Below are 15,687 nucleotides of genomic sequence, written 5' to 3' on the forward strand. Positions count from 1 at the left end.
AGTTAAAGGGGTGGTATAATGCCCTTTTCACAAGATGTAAAATAAGTCTCTGATGTCCCCAGAGTGTGTATGTGAAGTTTTAGCTCAAAATACCCCACAGATATTTTTACATGATAAAATTGTCACGTTTTGAGCAAAAACGCACAGTTTTTTTGTCTGTCCCTTTAAATGCAAATGAGCTGCTAGACCCGGCACAGGGGGCGGAGCTTCAACAGCTCAAGTCCTCGGAATTTCAAAAACGTATAGCCTTTTATGCTCAAACCGGAGTCAGACAAAGATGGAGAGACTCAAGAAGAAGTGACAACATGTAGAAGCAACAGGACATTTCTGAATGGTTAGTTGATGATTTTTTGTAGTTATTTTATAGTCATTGATTAGCATATTCTGTCTTGATAATCTATAAATTGTGTTCAGGGGGCGGGGTTTATGTAAATTTTAGGGTTGATGTCACTAACCCGGGAGGAATGTGGTGTAGTCCCTACCAGCCGTTTGTTGTAGTTAAAAAACGATTTCTTTAAAAGAAAATATCTTCCTTTGCTTTTAACTTTGAGCATTGTAACTTTCCAGATGTTATTTATGTTCAAACAGCAACATTACACACTAACTAAAGTTAGAAAAGTGAAATCATAATCAACCACTTAAATGCATCCTGAGTATTTCATGTTAAAAAAAGAACCTTCTGGAAGATTGATCAGTCCCACTATAAAGGACGAGGCCTAGAGTATGAGAACAATAGTTCACTCAGTTAGCAAAGCGTGACATTTGATGACATTTACATGACAGACACTTATCTAACAGCTTCATTCTTCTAAAGAGAGTCTCATATGACTTTATATCCTATGAATTTGCTGATGTGGAAAAAGTAATTGAAACGGCACCAAAATATGAAGCACACAGCAGCAGAATCCCTGCAAAGCCATTTAAAAACATTGAATTAAACCTCTGGAAAATCAAATATATTTCCATGAGTTAGATATTCTGTCTTGTTTTCAGATATCTTGAATTAGGTGTTGTTGTTGTTGTTGTTTTTTACCCTGTTGGCAGTGTTTCTTGTTTTAAGCATAAATGTAACACAATTTAGTGATTTTATGCTTAGAAAATTGCCAAGGGCTATAAGAAAAAACATTATTCAAGATATATTCTCTGTATATGTAATATCTGATGCTATTTTGCTTATCAAATACATTTATCTTGTTGTAAGGTTGTTTATTTTTACATGACAAAATACTGATAAAGCGAATGATTTATTTTAGTGTTCTTATACAGCAAGTTACAATATTAGCTTTTATCTAATATGCAAAGAGTATATATACACCAACCTCAAACTTTAAAATGCTGTTTGAATAGTTTTAGAAATATTTTTTTTTAAGCAAGTCTTTATTTGAACAAAATACAGTTAAAAACTGTATAATATTGTGGGGGGGGGGGGGGGGGGGGAAGTATTTAAATTCAAAATGAAATACATTCAAATAGAAAACAGATTAAAAGTCATTTATTCCTGTGATCAAAGCTGCATTTTCAGCAATATTACGCCAGTCTTCAGATCCTTCAGAAATCATTATAATATGCTATATACTATTATCAATCTATCTGCTTATATAATATAATATGATGAATATGATACTTTTTTCAGGATTATTTGATAAATAGAAAGTTCAAAAGAACAGCATTTATTTGACAGAAATCTTTTGTAACATTTAAGCCCAAAATTGTCCTTACTTTTACTTTTTATCAGCCGAATAAAAGTATTAGTTTCTTTTTCTTTTCTTTTTTAAAATACCTAAATATATATTCCTAAAATATATATACATATGACACTTGAGGTTAGGGCTGTAAACGATTAATCGCATCCAAAATAAAAGTTTGTGTTTACAATATATGTGTGTGTATTGTGTATAATTATTTTGTATATATAAATACAAACACATGCATGTATTTAAGAAAAATGTTATTTATATATAAAATAGTTCTATTTATATATAATATAAATTATATCAAAAAATATATGCAGTATATAAATGCAAATATTTCTCAAATATATACATGCATGTGTGTGCATTTATATATACAAAATAATTATACACAGTACACACACATATATTATATAAACACAAACTTTTATTTTGGATGCGATTAATCGTTTACAGCCCTACTTGTGACAATAAATAACCTGGACTCTTATTAGGTGACACATTAACTGCACTGAACGTTTCCTCATCTTGCAGTGTCAGAAGATTGGTTAACCATCAAACTTTCTTCTTGTCTGACGTGTCTTTCTCTGGTCTTTCATCTCAACAAGCAAAGGAAAGATGCAGAAGAAGCGGTTTTGTTTCAATCATCCGGGGTTCACAGAAAGAACAGCCTTCATCTGAGAACTGATTTCCCTTGTATTTTTCAGAAACGACCCATGTCTGACCCGCGTTCGAGAGTACGCCATCGCTTTGAAGTGCTGTTACCGACTTCACTCGGAAAACAAAACAACGCAACTTTAAACAACAGAAGTCAAAATGACGTTTAGATTCATGTTGATATCACACATGGTACACCGCTGTACACAGCCTGTGTTTACATACTGAGACGAGAAGACAGGTAACAGCGAGGGGATGAAAACAACGCAGGTCAGCGCTGACACATCTGTTGTTATGGTGAAGAGAAATCATACGCATTTACGTTCATATGCACTCACAGACCTGAGAGCAAACAGTGGAGCTGTTTACACACTCCCATTATAATTTCACAGCAGAAACAATCCAAGCCAGCCAAGCAAGCAGCTCTCCTTTTACATGTACATTTATGTTCTCGGCTGACAGTTTTTAGACTATGGTGTTTGCTCTCTCTCTCTCTCTCTCTCTCTCTCTCTCTCTCTCTCTCTGGAGGAAGGTCTAGTCATTGCTTAACCATTAAGCGGCTCCGTCCAGCCCTTTGTATCTCATGTCCTGAACGGTTTTTAATCTCTGAGCGCTGACTTCAGTGTGTTAAAGTTCATCCGAACATCCAGAGATGCGCACCGCAGTTCTTCTTCTGATACTCCTGCCGCCCATGGTAGCCCAAGATCTGTGTAAAGGTAAAACATCTCGAGCGGGAAGTGTGTGTGTGAGAAACGGTGTCTGTTTGAGTGAATTGTGTTCCTGTGATGTTTGCGCCTGCCGAGGGTTGGTCATCCGTTCTCACTATAGATTATAGCTGCAGTCATTTTTAATCTCACAGTCTTTTTTCACAGTGGAAAGAAAACCTGGAGCGCTCTTTGAGCCGTTTCAGAGGCTGAATAGTAGTGGATATACTAGAAAATGTATTCAACTAGTTACAATTGAGAATTTACAGATAATAATGTATTTTTCAGTTCAATAATTAATAAAGTGGAGGATCTCACAAAAAACATGCCAAGAACAGATTCCTGGTCATGTTTCAGCTCAAACTCATTACACAGAAATAAGAAACATACAAAAAAAATATATATATTTTTTAAAATTTCATGTAGGACTACATAATATATCGAAATATCATAAATGTGCATATCGCGATATGAAAACTTGCGTCGGTTATGAGAAAATCAAAGAGAAAATCACTCGCTGCTCTTGACTGAATCACTTTTATAGCATTAATAAGAATCAGTGTTTATTTAATTCATCCAGGGAATAAAAAACAGCTTTATTTTTTACGTTTGATTATTCAATTTCAGTTTTGTACATTATTGTAACTTATATTGCATTATTTAACGAGTTATCGCACTTTTCTTCAATATCGTGCAGCCCTATTAACAAGCAAAATTTCATTATAATACTTTTTGGGAAAACATCTCATTGTAGCGACTGTAATGCAAAACAATAACAATTATATATGATTTAAATTGCAAGTATTTTGTACTGCCTTATTAAATGTCATGTATAAAATATCTATATGCATTATAATGAGAATTTTACAGGAAATGTGCTTAAATGTCATTTAATCAATGTTTTTATTATATTTTTTTTTTAGAATTTATTTTTTTAATATTTTCTGTTTTCACTTTGCTTTTAGTTTTGTTGTGTTTAATTTTGTTATTTTATTAGGTTTTTAGAATATGTCTATATAATATTAATTAACTAAATGTATTTATTAGTTATTTTAGTACTTTAAGTTACACTAAATGAGATGTTACCTTGTTTTATTTATTTATTTATATTTTATTTTGTTTTACTCAACATTTATTTTGTTTCACCAAAAATGTTGTTTATGAGTTCAGATTAAGTTAACAATGATAATCCTGCATTTGATGCAAACATAATAATGCTCCTAAAATAGGCTTCACTGTCTTTTTTTACTGTTATTTTGTGACGTTTTTGAGATATTCGCCTGGAAAAAGGGAACTCAAGGATACATTTTAGGGAAAGAAGAAAGTGAAACTGTTCAGAGGGAGTGTGAAATCGCAGTGAAATGAAACTTCAAGAGAGTTTAAATAAGGATAAAAAAAAAAAATCATGGCTGAAAAGCGTCTAAGCATCCTAAAATTGATTATGCCACTTTGTTGTCTGACCAAAAATACAGACTCGGTTTCTTGTTTGGCATCTAATCTCATCTCATCCTCTTCGGTATCTTGAGAAACCACGGAGAAATAAAGTGACGAATGAATTCCCAAACGAGGATCTTTTAGGAGGACGGTAAATAAGGACACACTGTAGAAACCTTATCAGCCCAGAAGGAACAGGACGTACACGGCTCTACACAACAACAACACAAGCTTCTTTTGTGAATAAACTCTCTATCTCTCTCTCTCTCTGTAGAAAGCAAAGATGGATTTAAAGTCAGACTCAGCATTAAGACGGCCCTCGGAGATAAAGCAGTAGGGTTTGGTTTTGTTTCACCTCTTTTCATTTAGTTTCATAATTTTATTCAGGCATATTGATCTCCTGTGCAGTATGTTAAATAATTAAACATTTTTTAATTCTCTCTCTCTCTCTCTCTCTCTCTCTCTCAGTATGAGTGGAATAAGAGTGAGATGTTTCTCTTCCAATCTACTCTGGCGTTTGCGATGAGGATACACGCTAATCGATCTAATCAGGAAACAAACTACAAGTGAGTAGACCGCCACTCTCCCACACACGACGTGATCACACACTTAACAGAAGATAATCAACACCCAAACTGGTCAATCCATGGCTGTTTGTGCGATGACCACTTTGATTGTGATTGAAAACGTGAGCGGAATGGTTTGACCACAGCCGGTTAGCAAGAGCTGACGGCTGCTATGGAGTCATATCTCTTTGTTAGTCATGCATGTGGGGGAGAGTGGGTCAGATTTGGTCATCACTGTCAGGAACAAATGTCCCGGCAAGGCTGTAAACCAGTCAGCGGTTGCAACAGTGTGAAACATTGAGGTGATAAAATGCAACATGGGTTGTTTAGACACAGACAGCCAATCGTAAGCTTCCTCGATGCTTGCTTCATTAAATATGCATGTGCTTTGCACAGCTGCAGACACTTCAAATGCTGCGTGCACTTTCGGTACCTGAGGGAAACTGGTGGTGTGTTACAGAGGACTTGAGACAACTAAAGTGAATTATTTGGCAACATTTCCAGATGGAAAAGTAGTTATTAAAACTGGCCTTGAATGCGGTACTTGTCCTATCAATGTTATTAATCTCATGAATATTCAAATGAGAACATTAAGATAACCTTAACCCAGGGATTAATACTGTACAGTATTAATCTCGAATTGCTTCACATTGCACTGTTGCATTGCTTTGCGTTGTTACATTGTAGTACGTTATATTACATGACAGAGGAGTTTACAATTTCAGATAAACCAAGTTTATATTACCGTATATTGCTTTGCATTGCATATTTATTTGCATTCATTGCATTGCTTTACGTTACATTGCATTACACTATATTACATAGCAGAGGAGTTAACAATTTCAGACAAACCAAGATTATATTATGTTGTGATTGCTTTGCACTGAATTCCATTGTTACATTACATGACAGAAGGGTTCATTTTCAGATAAAGCAAGTTTACTGTATACGACCTTAAATTGCTTTGCATTGCTTTCGTTGAGCTCCATTGCTTTGCATTGCATTGCTTTCGTTGAGCTCCATTGCTTTGCATTGCATTGTTTTATGTTTCTTTCATTACATTGATTGGTGAACAATTTCAGATTAACCAAGATTATATAATGTTATATTGATTTGCATTGTTTTGTGTTACGTTATGTTAGATTACATTACGTTAAATTACACCGCTTTACGTTACATTAAAAATGACGGAGGTATTTTCCATTTCAAGCATGAAATCTTAATATCCGGCAGTTTTTGGAGCTCGTCTGCCGTTATATTCTACTCACCGCTTATCAGCCATTGGCATCACTGGAAGAGTTTTCCTCTGGCTAACATCATTTCTTAGCACAAGGCAGTAATTTGTATCTATTGAGGAACATAGATCATGTACTGTTCCAGTCTAACGCGGTGTGTCCCCCAAGGCTCCAATCACGGCCCTCTCCTCTTTCCAATTTATATGCCTCCCCTTTGGCAAATAATTTGACGGCACGGCCTCAGATTCCATTGCTACGCTGCTGACACGCAAATCTATATCAGCTTCCAGGCCAGACCAGCATTTCAACAGCCTTCCTTATCTTCTTGCCTTTGTTGTAGCTTTTTTTTTCCCAGTTACTTTTCTTTTTCTCTTTTAGAGTAAGGATTTTGAACAAACTCCTAACCCTAAGTAGCAAACTTTGCCATGTTTCTCCTCCCTCTCTGTTTGCCCTAGGATAATGTCAATGATTTGTGCTCAGACCAATGATTTTCGCCTATAGCGGGGTTTAAAACATGTGAAAAAAAATCCCATAGCGAAACACTAACAACAACACATAGTTTTGTACAGGCAAGTACCGCTCACATTGCTTCAAAAATGTACAGGTGAAACTCTAAAAATTAGAATATCGTGCAAAAGTTCATTTATTTCAGAAATTCAACTTAAAAAAGTTGAAACTAATATATTATATAGACTCATTACATGCAAAGTGAGATATTTCAAACCTTTATTTGTTATAATTTGGATGATTATGGTTTACAGCTTATGAAAGCCTTTTCATAATACTTTAATTTTGAATTTGGGGTTTTCATAAGCTGTAAGCCATAATCATCAAAATTATAACAAATAAAGGCTTGAAATATCTCACTTTGCATGTAATGAGTCTATATAATATATTAGTTTCACCTCTTAAGTTGAATTACTGAAATTAATGAACTTTTGCACCATATTCTAATTTTTCGAGTTTCACCTGTATTTTCATAAAGCTCCACAAAGCTAGTGAATATAGTGAAATGAAGCGTTACGCTCTGTGTGATAGATTCAACCGAGTTATTTATATCACATATTATTCATTTGACAGATAATTCAAAAAAGCTTTCAAATGACATTAATTAAGACTATTAAGATGAGATAAATTATAATTTTTAAAATGAAATCTGACAAAATATCACATATCAGGTAACGTTGCTGTCCACTGAATCTACATGCTTTTTCTCCGAATGAGGTATGATGTGCGATTAGTATATATAATTTTGTGTAATGACGGATTATCACCAAAGCCCTATAACCTAAGCAGTAATTTTACACATTTAATAATAACAGTGATCATCTACAGGTGAAAAGAAAAATGCATGATGTTTAGGACTGTCTTGTTTTAGTGGATTAAATGTTTTTCTCCTTAATTATATTCATGCAATTGAGCCGCTCTCAGTTGTAGGGAAAGCAAGACTGATTAATTTTTACGGGTGTAATTACGGGCCGGTATAGATGCTAATGGGTCAAGGGAAATCAATTGCGGTTAACCTTTCCCAGCCAGATATCGGCCCCCAACGATTGTGAGATCTCACAGCTGAAGTGTTGCAGAGATGCTTGAGGCTTGTTTGTGAGAGAACCGCAGTATTGATTGATGCCGGGACGCTGGATAGGGAGCGTGTGGTTCTTTTGCAGCATCATGTTACATTGATGAGACGCCTGATTCTCACTGGCTGCATCCAGCATACAACCGGGAAACTCAAGTCTACTGACATTATGGGATTGAATGATTTATTGGCAATTATTTTTTTAATAACTAAGCATCCTTAAAAGAAGATACTTTTTTTTATTTACTTGAGAAGCAAAACTGCATCAAATAATAAGACTTCAGACTTTTTTTCTATTTAAATATATTTTAAAATGTAATTTATTCCTGTGATCAAAGCTGAATTTTCAGCATCATTACTCCAGTCTTCAGTGTCACATGATCCTTCAGAAATCAGTATAATATGATGATTTGATTATCATCATCATCATATAATATGTTGAAAATAAATATTTTTTAAAGTATATATATATATATATATAAATATATCCAATGGTTTAGCATCACAGTCACACAGGTGATATTAGAAGAAGGGACAATCTTATTATTAAGAGCATTTGATCAAATCAAAGTCATCAATTTTATCTTTGTTTTCCCAGACTGTACATTTTAAATGTTTGTGACTGCTAAAAGTGAACTTTGTCAACTTTTAGACGAACACTAGATGAGTACACACTAATTAGATTTAGAAAATGAAAAAAACAATTAGTTAACAATTACGAAATAAAATGTTTAATATATATTCACAAAAAAAGCCTTATAATGTCACACAATTTTACACTAGATGATTTAAATTAGACAAATTAGATTTAAAACATGAACAAAAAAACAATTAAGAAGTTAAGAAGCAGTTAATAAACACAAATTTCTAAATGTATTCTAAAAAAAAAAAGCCTTATTATCTCACAATTTTGTTTCTCATATCAATGACAAAAAGTGTATATTTGTATATGTGGCTGTTTTATCATTTCCAGTGCATGCTCTCTATTACAACAAAAAGTTTCATTTATTTTTCCTGCACCAAATTCCCCACATAACAAACACCAGCCACACTATTAGCCTCAGACAAATAATGATTACATCTATTTTTCTCATTTAAATAATCTTTTCCAGTATTGCAAACATACTGGTGTGCAATGATACGCAAAGAGTGTCGTTCGTGTTCGTGGTGACGTCACCAGATGACCCAACCCAACCGATCCCCAAAGAACAAGTGGAGCGTGCAGTGAGGTGAGTCAATGCTGTGCTGCAGGTTATAGGTTTCGGCTTTATGTGCAGATAGCTCACTAACTGACTGCACATGGGCATCAACGTGACATATAGCAAAAACGGCTGTTTTAAACACTCCAATTGAGTCGCCTTGCTGAATGCTTACAATACAAGCATCTATCCTTGTGTGCTTAACTGTATTTAATGTGCACGAGTGTTTTTCAAATCTTAAACTATTTTTGCAGGTAATATTTTATATTTTATAAATTAAACAGGTCGCGACATACTTTCTCACTAGACATTTTTTTTAAATACCTGTTAAACTAAAATATTTTGCAGTCATTTAAGACATTTCTCCATATAAAACCTTTTTGGCATAAAGCATTCATTAAAATTGAGTCATAAACCCTAGGGTTTTAATTAGAACCTCATTAAACTCACATTCACTTCTGTCTTGCAAGATAAGGTGGATAGGTCATCTAGATCTGTGATGATTATCCTTTAGCTTTCCAGATTCCCTAACGCATGATTTATAATTCCAGGTTGAGTAAGCATCGCATAAACAATGCGTTCCTGTTATCGGACATGACCCTGGAGTTCGTGGGAATCCCGCCGACGCTGGCGGCCCCGATCAAATACGACACTCCTCCATGGCTCATCGTGTTTGGTGTGGTCATGGGGGCTGTGGCTGTGGGGATCATGGCTTTACTGATGTCTACAGTTAGCAAAAGACGACGGTCAGTAATGTTCTTTTGGCAGATCGTTTCATTTAAATTATTAACATCAATCTCAGGTGATCTGATGACAAGACTGACTGAGGTTTAACCACACATTTAATCTCCTGTGCCCACAACTGATCAGATTTAGTCTAAGCTTTCGTATATGTGTCATCACATTGCAGCAGAGCAAACTAAAGTAAATATTAAGCTGTCCTTTCTCATATGTACTGTATAGACCTTATGTAGATCCGTCCGTTGTGTTCGGTCTTCCGGTTTGTATTTTCACCGCATGAAGGTGAGATCTTACGGATTTATGAATGAACCGCTTGTCTTAAAATCTTCCCGGTCTACTGACATTTGTTATGACATCCGTTTCAAACGTTACAATCCTCATGATACATTTCGTTAACTCTACAATAAGTAAATCCACTTCACTAGCTAATTACTCTAATGCCATAGAAATATACAGAGCTACCGCAAAATCAAGTTTAAAGACAAAATTCGAATTTCTTTGCCGTATAAGGTCTATACAGTTTTACCCCAGTTCATTCCAACGAATCATTTAAGTTAATTTTACAGGTGAAACTCAAAAAATTAGAATATCGTGTAAAAGTTCATTTATTTCAGTAATTCAACTTAAAAGGTGAAACTAATATATTATATAGACTCATTACATGCAAAGTGAGATATTTCAAGCCTTTATTTGTTATACATTTTATGATTATGGCTTACAGCTTATGAAAACCTCAAATTCAAAATTAGAATATTGTGAAAAGTTTTTCATATCTGTAAGCCATAATCATCAAAATGAACAGGCTTGAACATATAAAGGCTTGAAATATCTCACTTTGCATGTAATGAGTCTATATAATATATTTCACCTTTAAGTTGAATTACTGAAATAAATGAACTTTTGCACGAAATTCTAATTTTTCGAGTTGCACCTGTATACCAATAATGGGTTGCAGTTGTTCATTTCTGTTTCAACTCTACCATTAAAAAATTTGGGGTTGGTAAAATGTTTTAATGCGTCATGTTTAGGGGTGTGAAAATGTGAAGTCGATGGTCCCTCTGTAAAACTGTTGGATGTCTTCAAGACCCTGTTTACACCTGGTATTCAGATGTGTTTTGGTCAATCGGATCACAAGTACGAGGGAGACACATTCACGTTTACACCTGGTGTTTTAATCCATCTCTTTTGTCCACTTTCAACCACTTCTGTCCTGATTTCTTCGAGGGGAGGGTCTATGGGCGGGTAAAAGTTTGGGCTTTTTCAGATCTTTCAATCTAATGGATGAAATAAGCTCACGCAATTTACATATGAACACGACCAGAGACTACGGAAAAACATACGGGGAGCAGCAGCTTTAGTTTCTGCTTTGACAGCCGCAAGACCAGTAGAGCGCCGTGAGTGTGTGTTAGAAATCAGGAATGGTGAGAGAACATTGTGCTTGGTACGTTTTTCATCTTCAAACCAAACTTGGGTCTTCAGTCAAAATAGTTTAAATCCCGTCTGGCTAGAGCGCCTCCCATGTTTACGTATTATGTCAGTAGGCGGAGAGTAGACGTGTTTTGTGGCTGTTTGAACACATTCGAACACATGAGCGTTTACACTACGAAAGCAATCCGGTCGAATGTGTTTTCGACTAACTCTGGAAGTGGTTGAAAGTGGACAAGCTCAAAGCGTTTTAGACCCCGTTTACTCCTGTATTTAGCGTTGTCCACTTCTGATCCGATCGACCAAAACATCTTAATTACAGGGGCCCTATTTTATCTGAAACGCAAGTATCAAACGTGAAACGCAAGTAACTTTGTGGGTGGATCCCTTAAATCGAAAATGATTTGGTCTGAAGTAGCTTCAATACTCATAGGTGTGGTTTGGGCGTAACGTGAAATAAACCAATCAGAGCGTCCTCTCACATTCCATTTGAGAGCCGGCGCGCTTGTTCCATGGCGGATTGCTATTATAACGGCGGATTTGCCAGCGCACGCCAGGAGCAGTTCACAGCCGAGGAGACCGACGTTCTCGTCAGAGCCATAAAACACAGAGAAGTGACATTGTATGAGGATGATGGGAGAAACCCACCCAAATTAGCTTCGGTTAAACAGGCGTATACATTTAAATGTGTAAGCTAGATGTATGCCTATTTTTTTTTCACATTTTCACGGACACAACAATGATTTCCCTCGTGTGTTAATATTTTTCCTTGTAATAATGTATGATTTGCAAAAATGAAAACTGCTGCGTCTGATTAGATTAGAGAATCAAAGTGAATGCGCATTGTTCACGCTACATAATGGCCAAGCACGCGCCCTTAAAATAGCATATGACTAACGCGCAACGCGCCACTGTCTTTAGACTGGGTTTTTTCAGTGGCGGAATTGTTTTTTAAAACTGCAAAATAGCACCAGGGAACATTTGCGCCGGAACACGCCTCCTCTTTTCGCTGAACCGCCCCCGGGAGTGCACGTTCATTCCCTAATTTACCGACGTGCGTCTGTGGAGGGAAAAGTCTGCTGTGCGCGGGTGCAAAATAGGAATGATACATGCGTCGTACAAAGTCAATTGTGCTGGGTGCAAGATACTGTAGGGCCCCAGATGTAAACATGGCCTAAGATACCAACATACCTTGATGTTACTTCCCTGTATTCTGATCCGACCTGTTTATGATGCTTTATCCACCGCAGAGCCAAAGACAAAGCTGCTGGTTTTGCAGAAGAGGACGGCGGGATAGTCAAAGAGAACGGAACCTCACTTTCAAGCCTTAAAGGGAAAGACGGTGTCTATAATCAAGCGTTCTCCAGCGACGAACGCTTCACCCAGCTGTAGACACAGAGACAAAGTAAAGCCATTCAGTATCACATAACCTCTACAAGGCTTCAGATATCCCAAAGAATATTCATTTATTCACCTTTTTCCCACGCCCCATGATGCTTTGCACAAATTATGGGAGTAACTTCCGTTAAACTGTAAACAATCAACGAAAGATTCGCTCTATGAATGTAATAAGCATTTTCAAAAACTGGGTAAAATGAGATGACGTTATTCTACACACCATTGAACAATAAAAGGACATTTAAAAGTGTAAAAGCATTAACAACAGACCATAAATAATTCAATATCTTATATCTGTATTATGCAACATGCGTTGCCTTAATCAAAAATGTTCATTAACTGGAACATTGAGAGATAATTCAAATTGACTTTTGCATTGCGACAGACAATAAATATTATATTGACCTATAACATCCCAGTAAACATTGCTAATAATAATATAAGATTAGAAAGGAAAGCGGGAGACAATTACATTTGAAAGCATCCATGTGAAAACAAACCTGGAAAGAGACGTGAGGATTTGAGGAGAAAAAATTCTTAGTGCATTTCAGTGAATTATTAATGAGATGTATCGTAAATTAAATCGGGAGAGCAGACCATAAATGCACAGTATATGTTATCCGTCTTCATACTGTTACAGCGGAATATAAAGGAAAAAAGGAAATAATCAGGAGGGAAAAAAACCCAGCGACTGTAAAAGAGTTCTTGCCAGATATTCTTGTTATACCGTGTCACGTTGAAGTCTGAAGACTTGAAGTCTGGAAATAGAACATGAAGGTAATTGTACAGCTCATTCAGTCAAACTGACGGATAAGGATTATTTGTAGCGCAACCTTATGATTTGAAATGATTTGTTTCCCATAATATAAAACACAATGGGTTTGTTAGGGAATAACAAACAAACTGTGCTGGCCTGCACAGAAATAAAATTGTTTGAGTATTTTAATATTGCGTTACTGAGTTTTGCTAGCCTGGTTGACACCAGACCCTTCTCGGTTGTAACTGAGAGTGGGTCTGGGGAAGGTTCATTTCGAGCCCATTTTCAAAGGGGCGTCACCAACGGACCTCACTCAGATGCCTCTGGGCGCTTGATTGACAGGTGATCTGACCAATCATACTTCGCCATCCGCCATTTTGTCCCATAGCAGTCAGGAGAGTTAGTAGATTAACATGGGAGGATTTGAACTTGAAAAACGGAGTGTACTGACGCCTTTCCACGGTTAAAACAACATTCCTTCTGATGTTCATTCATGTTTATTTGATGCTATAAATGAACTAGAAGGAAGAGATGATCGGTTCACGAGCAGCTTTAACTGATGCTCTACAGCGATCTGTCACGACACATTAAAGAGCCACAAAACGGTATTTATTGTTTAAATTTCTTTTAAAAAATTACAAAAATTTGAAAGGTGAGACTTTGTTTAATATGTTTAATATCAAAAGTAACCGAAAAGTAACCTGGTCTGTCCAGTACTGTCAGTCTCCTCTCTGCTCCGCGATGTATTTTTCACTGCGTGAGAACATGGTGTGTGTGTGAGAGCGGCGTGGCTTGTCGGACATAGCGACAGTAGCTAAGGGGGGCGGGGCTTTGCGAACGGTCAATTCACCTTTGGCTAAGCCCCGCCCCCCTTAGTTACTGTTGCTACCTCCGACAACTTCATCTGGGCTCTGGTTTGGTATCAACATGGCTTATGCTGTGACGGCTCTTCCTGCTGAAATTTTATCAAACTTTTATAAAGCAGCAAATAAAGTGTCCGATAGAAGTAGGCAAGAGGGGCTGCAGTATGCGTTCGAATGCTTTATTCAAGACATACCGGTGAAACGCAAGCAACAACAAGCCAAATAGAGGCAAAAGCATAACGGTCAAAGTCAAAAAAATGAACCACCGCATATCCTAATGGAGATAGGCTGGGACTAACAATATCAGGAGAAACACTGTTCATGCAAAGCTGGGTAGGGGTCTATTCACTTCTATAATCGTTATTATTTACAAAGCAAATGGACTACGCAAGTATAAAGTTGTATTTATTAGCAGCGTGTGCTAGCGTATCAACAATTAGGGCAGAGAACCGAAATCATAAACCTAAACAGCATAAAACTGTGTAACTAGTATAACTTCACAGTAAGGTTAACAGCAAAAATAGAGCACACAAAAGTGTGTTGTTGATCCTTGAGGGGTTTCGCTGACTGAGGACGTCCACACAGTTTAATCCAAAGACCACACTTGTCAGTATTTTACTTCGGTTTTGGGAAGGGAAAAAAACGGACACCCACCTCCAACCTCTCTGGGAAACGCGTATCTGTGTTACAAATGCCCCCGGCACAACGTTTAACCATATTTTTGATAAAACTACGACGGTAATAGCCTGCCGAGACCAAAAATATGAGACGGCCGTGTTAAAGTCAATGGAGCGCTGTGAAAAATGTCGGACCCTCTGTGGGAGCTCGTTCTTGGCTGCGCTGTGATTGGTCAATCTACATTCTAGGGCGTGGCTTAGCCAAAGGCGAATTGGATAGACCTAAAACCAATCGTCATCGTGTAAAGCCCGCCTCAACGTTTGTGATTGGAGCCTCGATTTGGAAAAATTGGAAATGGGCTTGAATGGGGTCTTGGCCAGACGGACTTGCAGAGTAAATCTCAAATTTGCCGGAAGTTCGTCAGGGTTTTCCCAGACTAGAGTTTTGCAGCTGCCCAGCTAACAGAACGTTTTGGTAATGTTCCCACTTAGATATGAAACCATTATTTCTGAATGATCCCTGAACGTTTAAAACATCTTTTTTTTTTTTTTATGTTTTAAAAATGTTTTTTCTTGGTTGTGTGAATGATAAACAGTCCAGTTTATAACAAAACGTTTCAGACAAAAAAAAAAAACGTTCCATAAACAATGTATAAATAATGTTTTCAAGGTAATTTTTTTGCAAACGTCATTAAAGACCAGATAACTTTGAATGAACATTCTATTAACGTTACTGAACAAATGTTTGTTCTTAACTTTGAGAGAACCTTGCCGGAACATTCTGGAACTTTGAATCTCTGGCAGGATTCTGAGCGTTCTGA

General features: G+C 36.6%; 1 protein-coding gene across 1 annotated transcript; it reads left to right on the forward strand.

The window, feature by feature from the left end:
- The first annotated feature begins 2,877 nt into the window (after window positions 1-2,877).
- On the forward strand, window positions 2,878-14,252 carry cltrn (collectrin, amino acid transport regulator). Its single transcript, XM_079588342.1, has 6 exons — window positions 2,878-3,064; window positions 4,761-4,819; window positions 4,955-5,052; window positions 8,979-9,095; window positions 9,617-9,811; window positions 12,482-14,252. The coding sequence occupies exons 1-6, from the start codon at window positions 3,001-3,003 to the stop codon at window positions 12,621-12,623; spliced, it is 675 nt and encodes a 224-aa protein (XP_079444468.1). The 5' UTR covers window positions 2,878-3,000; the 3' UTR covers window positions 12,624-14,252.
- The last annotated feature ends 1,435 nt before the right edge of the window (window positions 14,253-15,687 follow it).

The sequence above is a fragment of the Phoxinus phoxinus genome (assembly GCF_949152265.1).
Source record: "Phoxinus phoxinus genome assembly, chromosome: 18".
NCBI lineage: Eukaryota > Metazoa > Chordata > Actinopteri > Cypriniformes > Leuciscidae > Phoxinus > Phoxinus phoxinus.

What these genes read in the sequence shown, in the direction of transcription:
- cltrn (XM_079588342.1), top strand. Translation starts at nt 3,001, where the DNA reads ATGCGCACCGCAGTTCTTCTTCTGATACTCCTGCCGCCCATGGTAGCC. An exon ending in AGCCCAAGATCTGTGTAAAG is followed by an intron (nt 3,065 to 4,760) that starts GTAAAACATCTC and finishes CTCTCTCTGTAG; the next exon opens with AAAGCAAAGATGGATTTAAA. An exon ending in AATCAGGAAACAAACTACAA is followed by an intron (nt 5,053 to 8,978) that starts GTGAGTAGACCG and finishes AATCTTTTCCAG; the next exon opens with TATTGCAAACATACTGGTGT.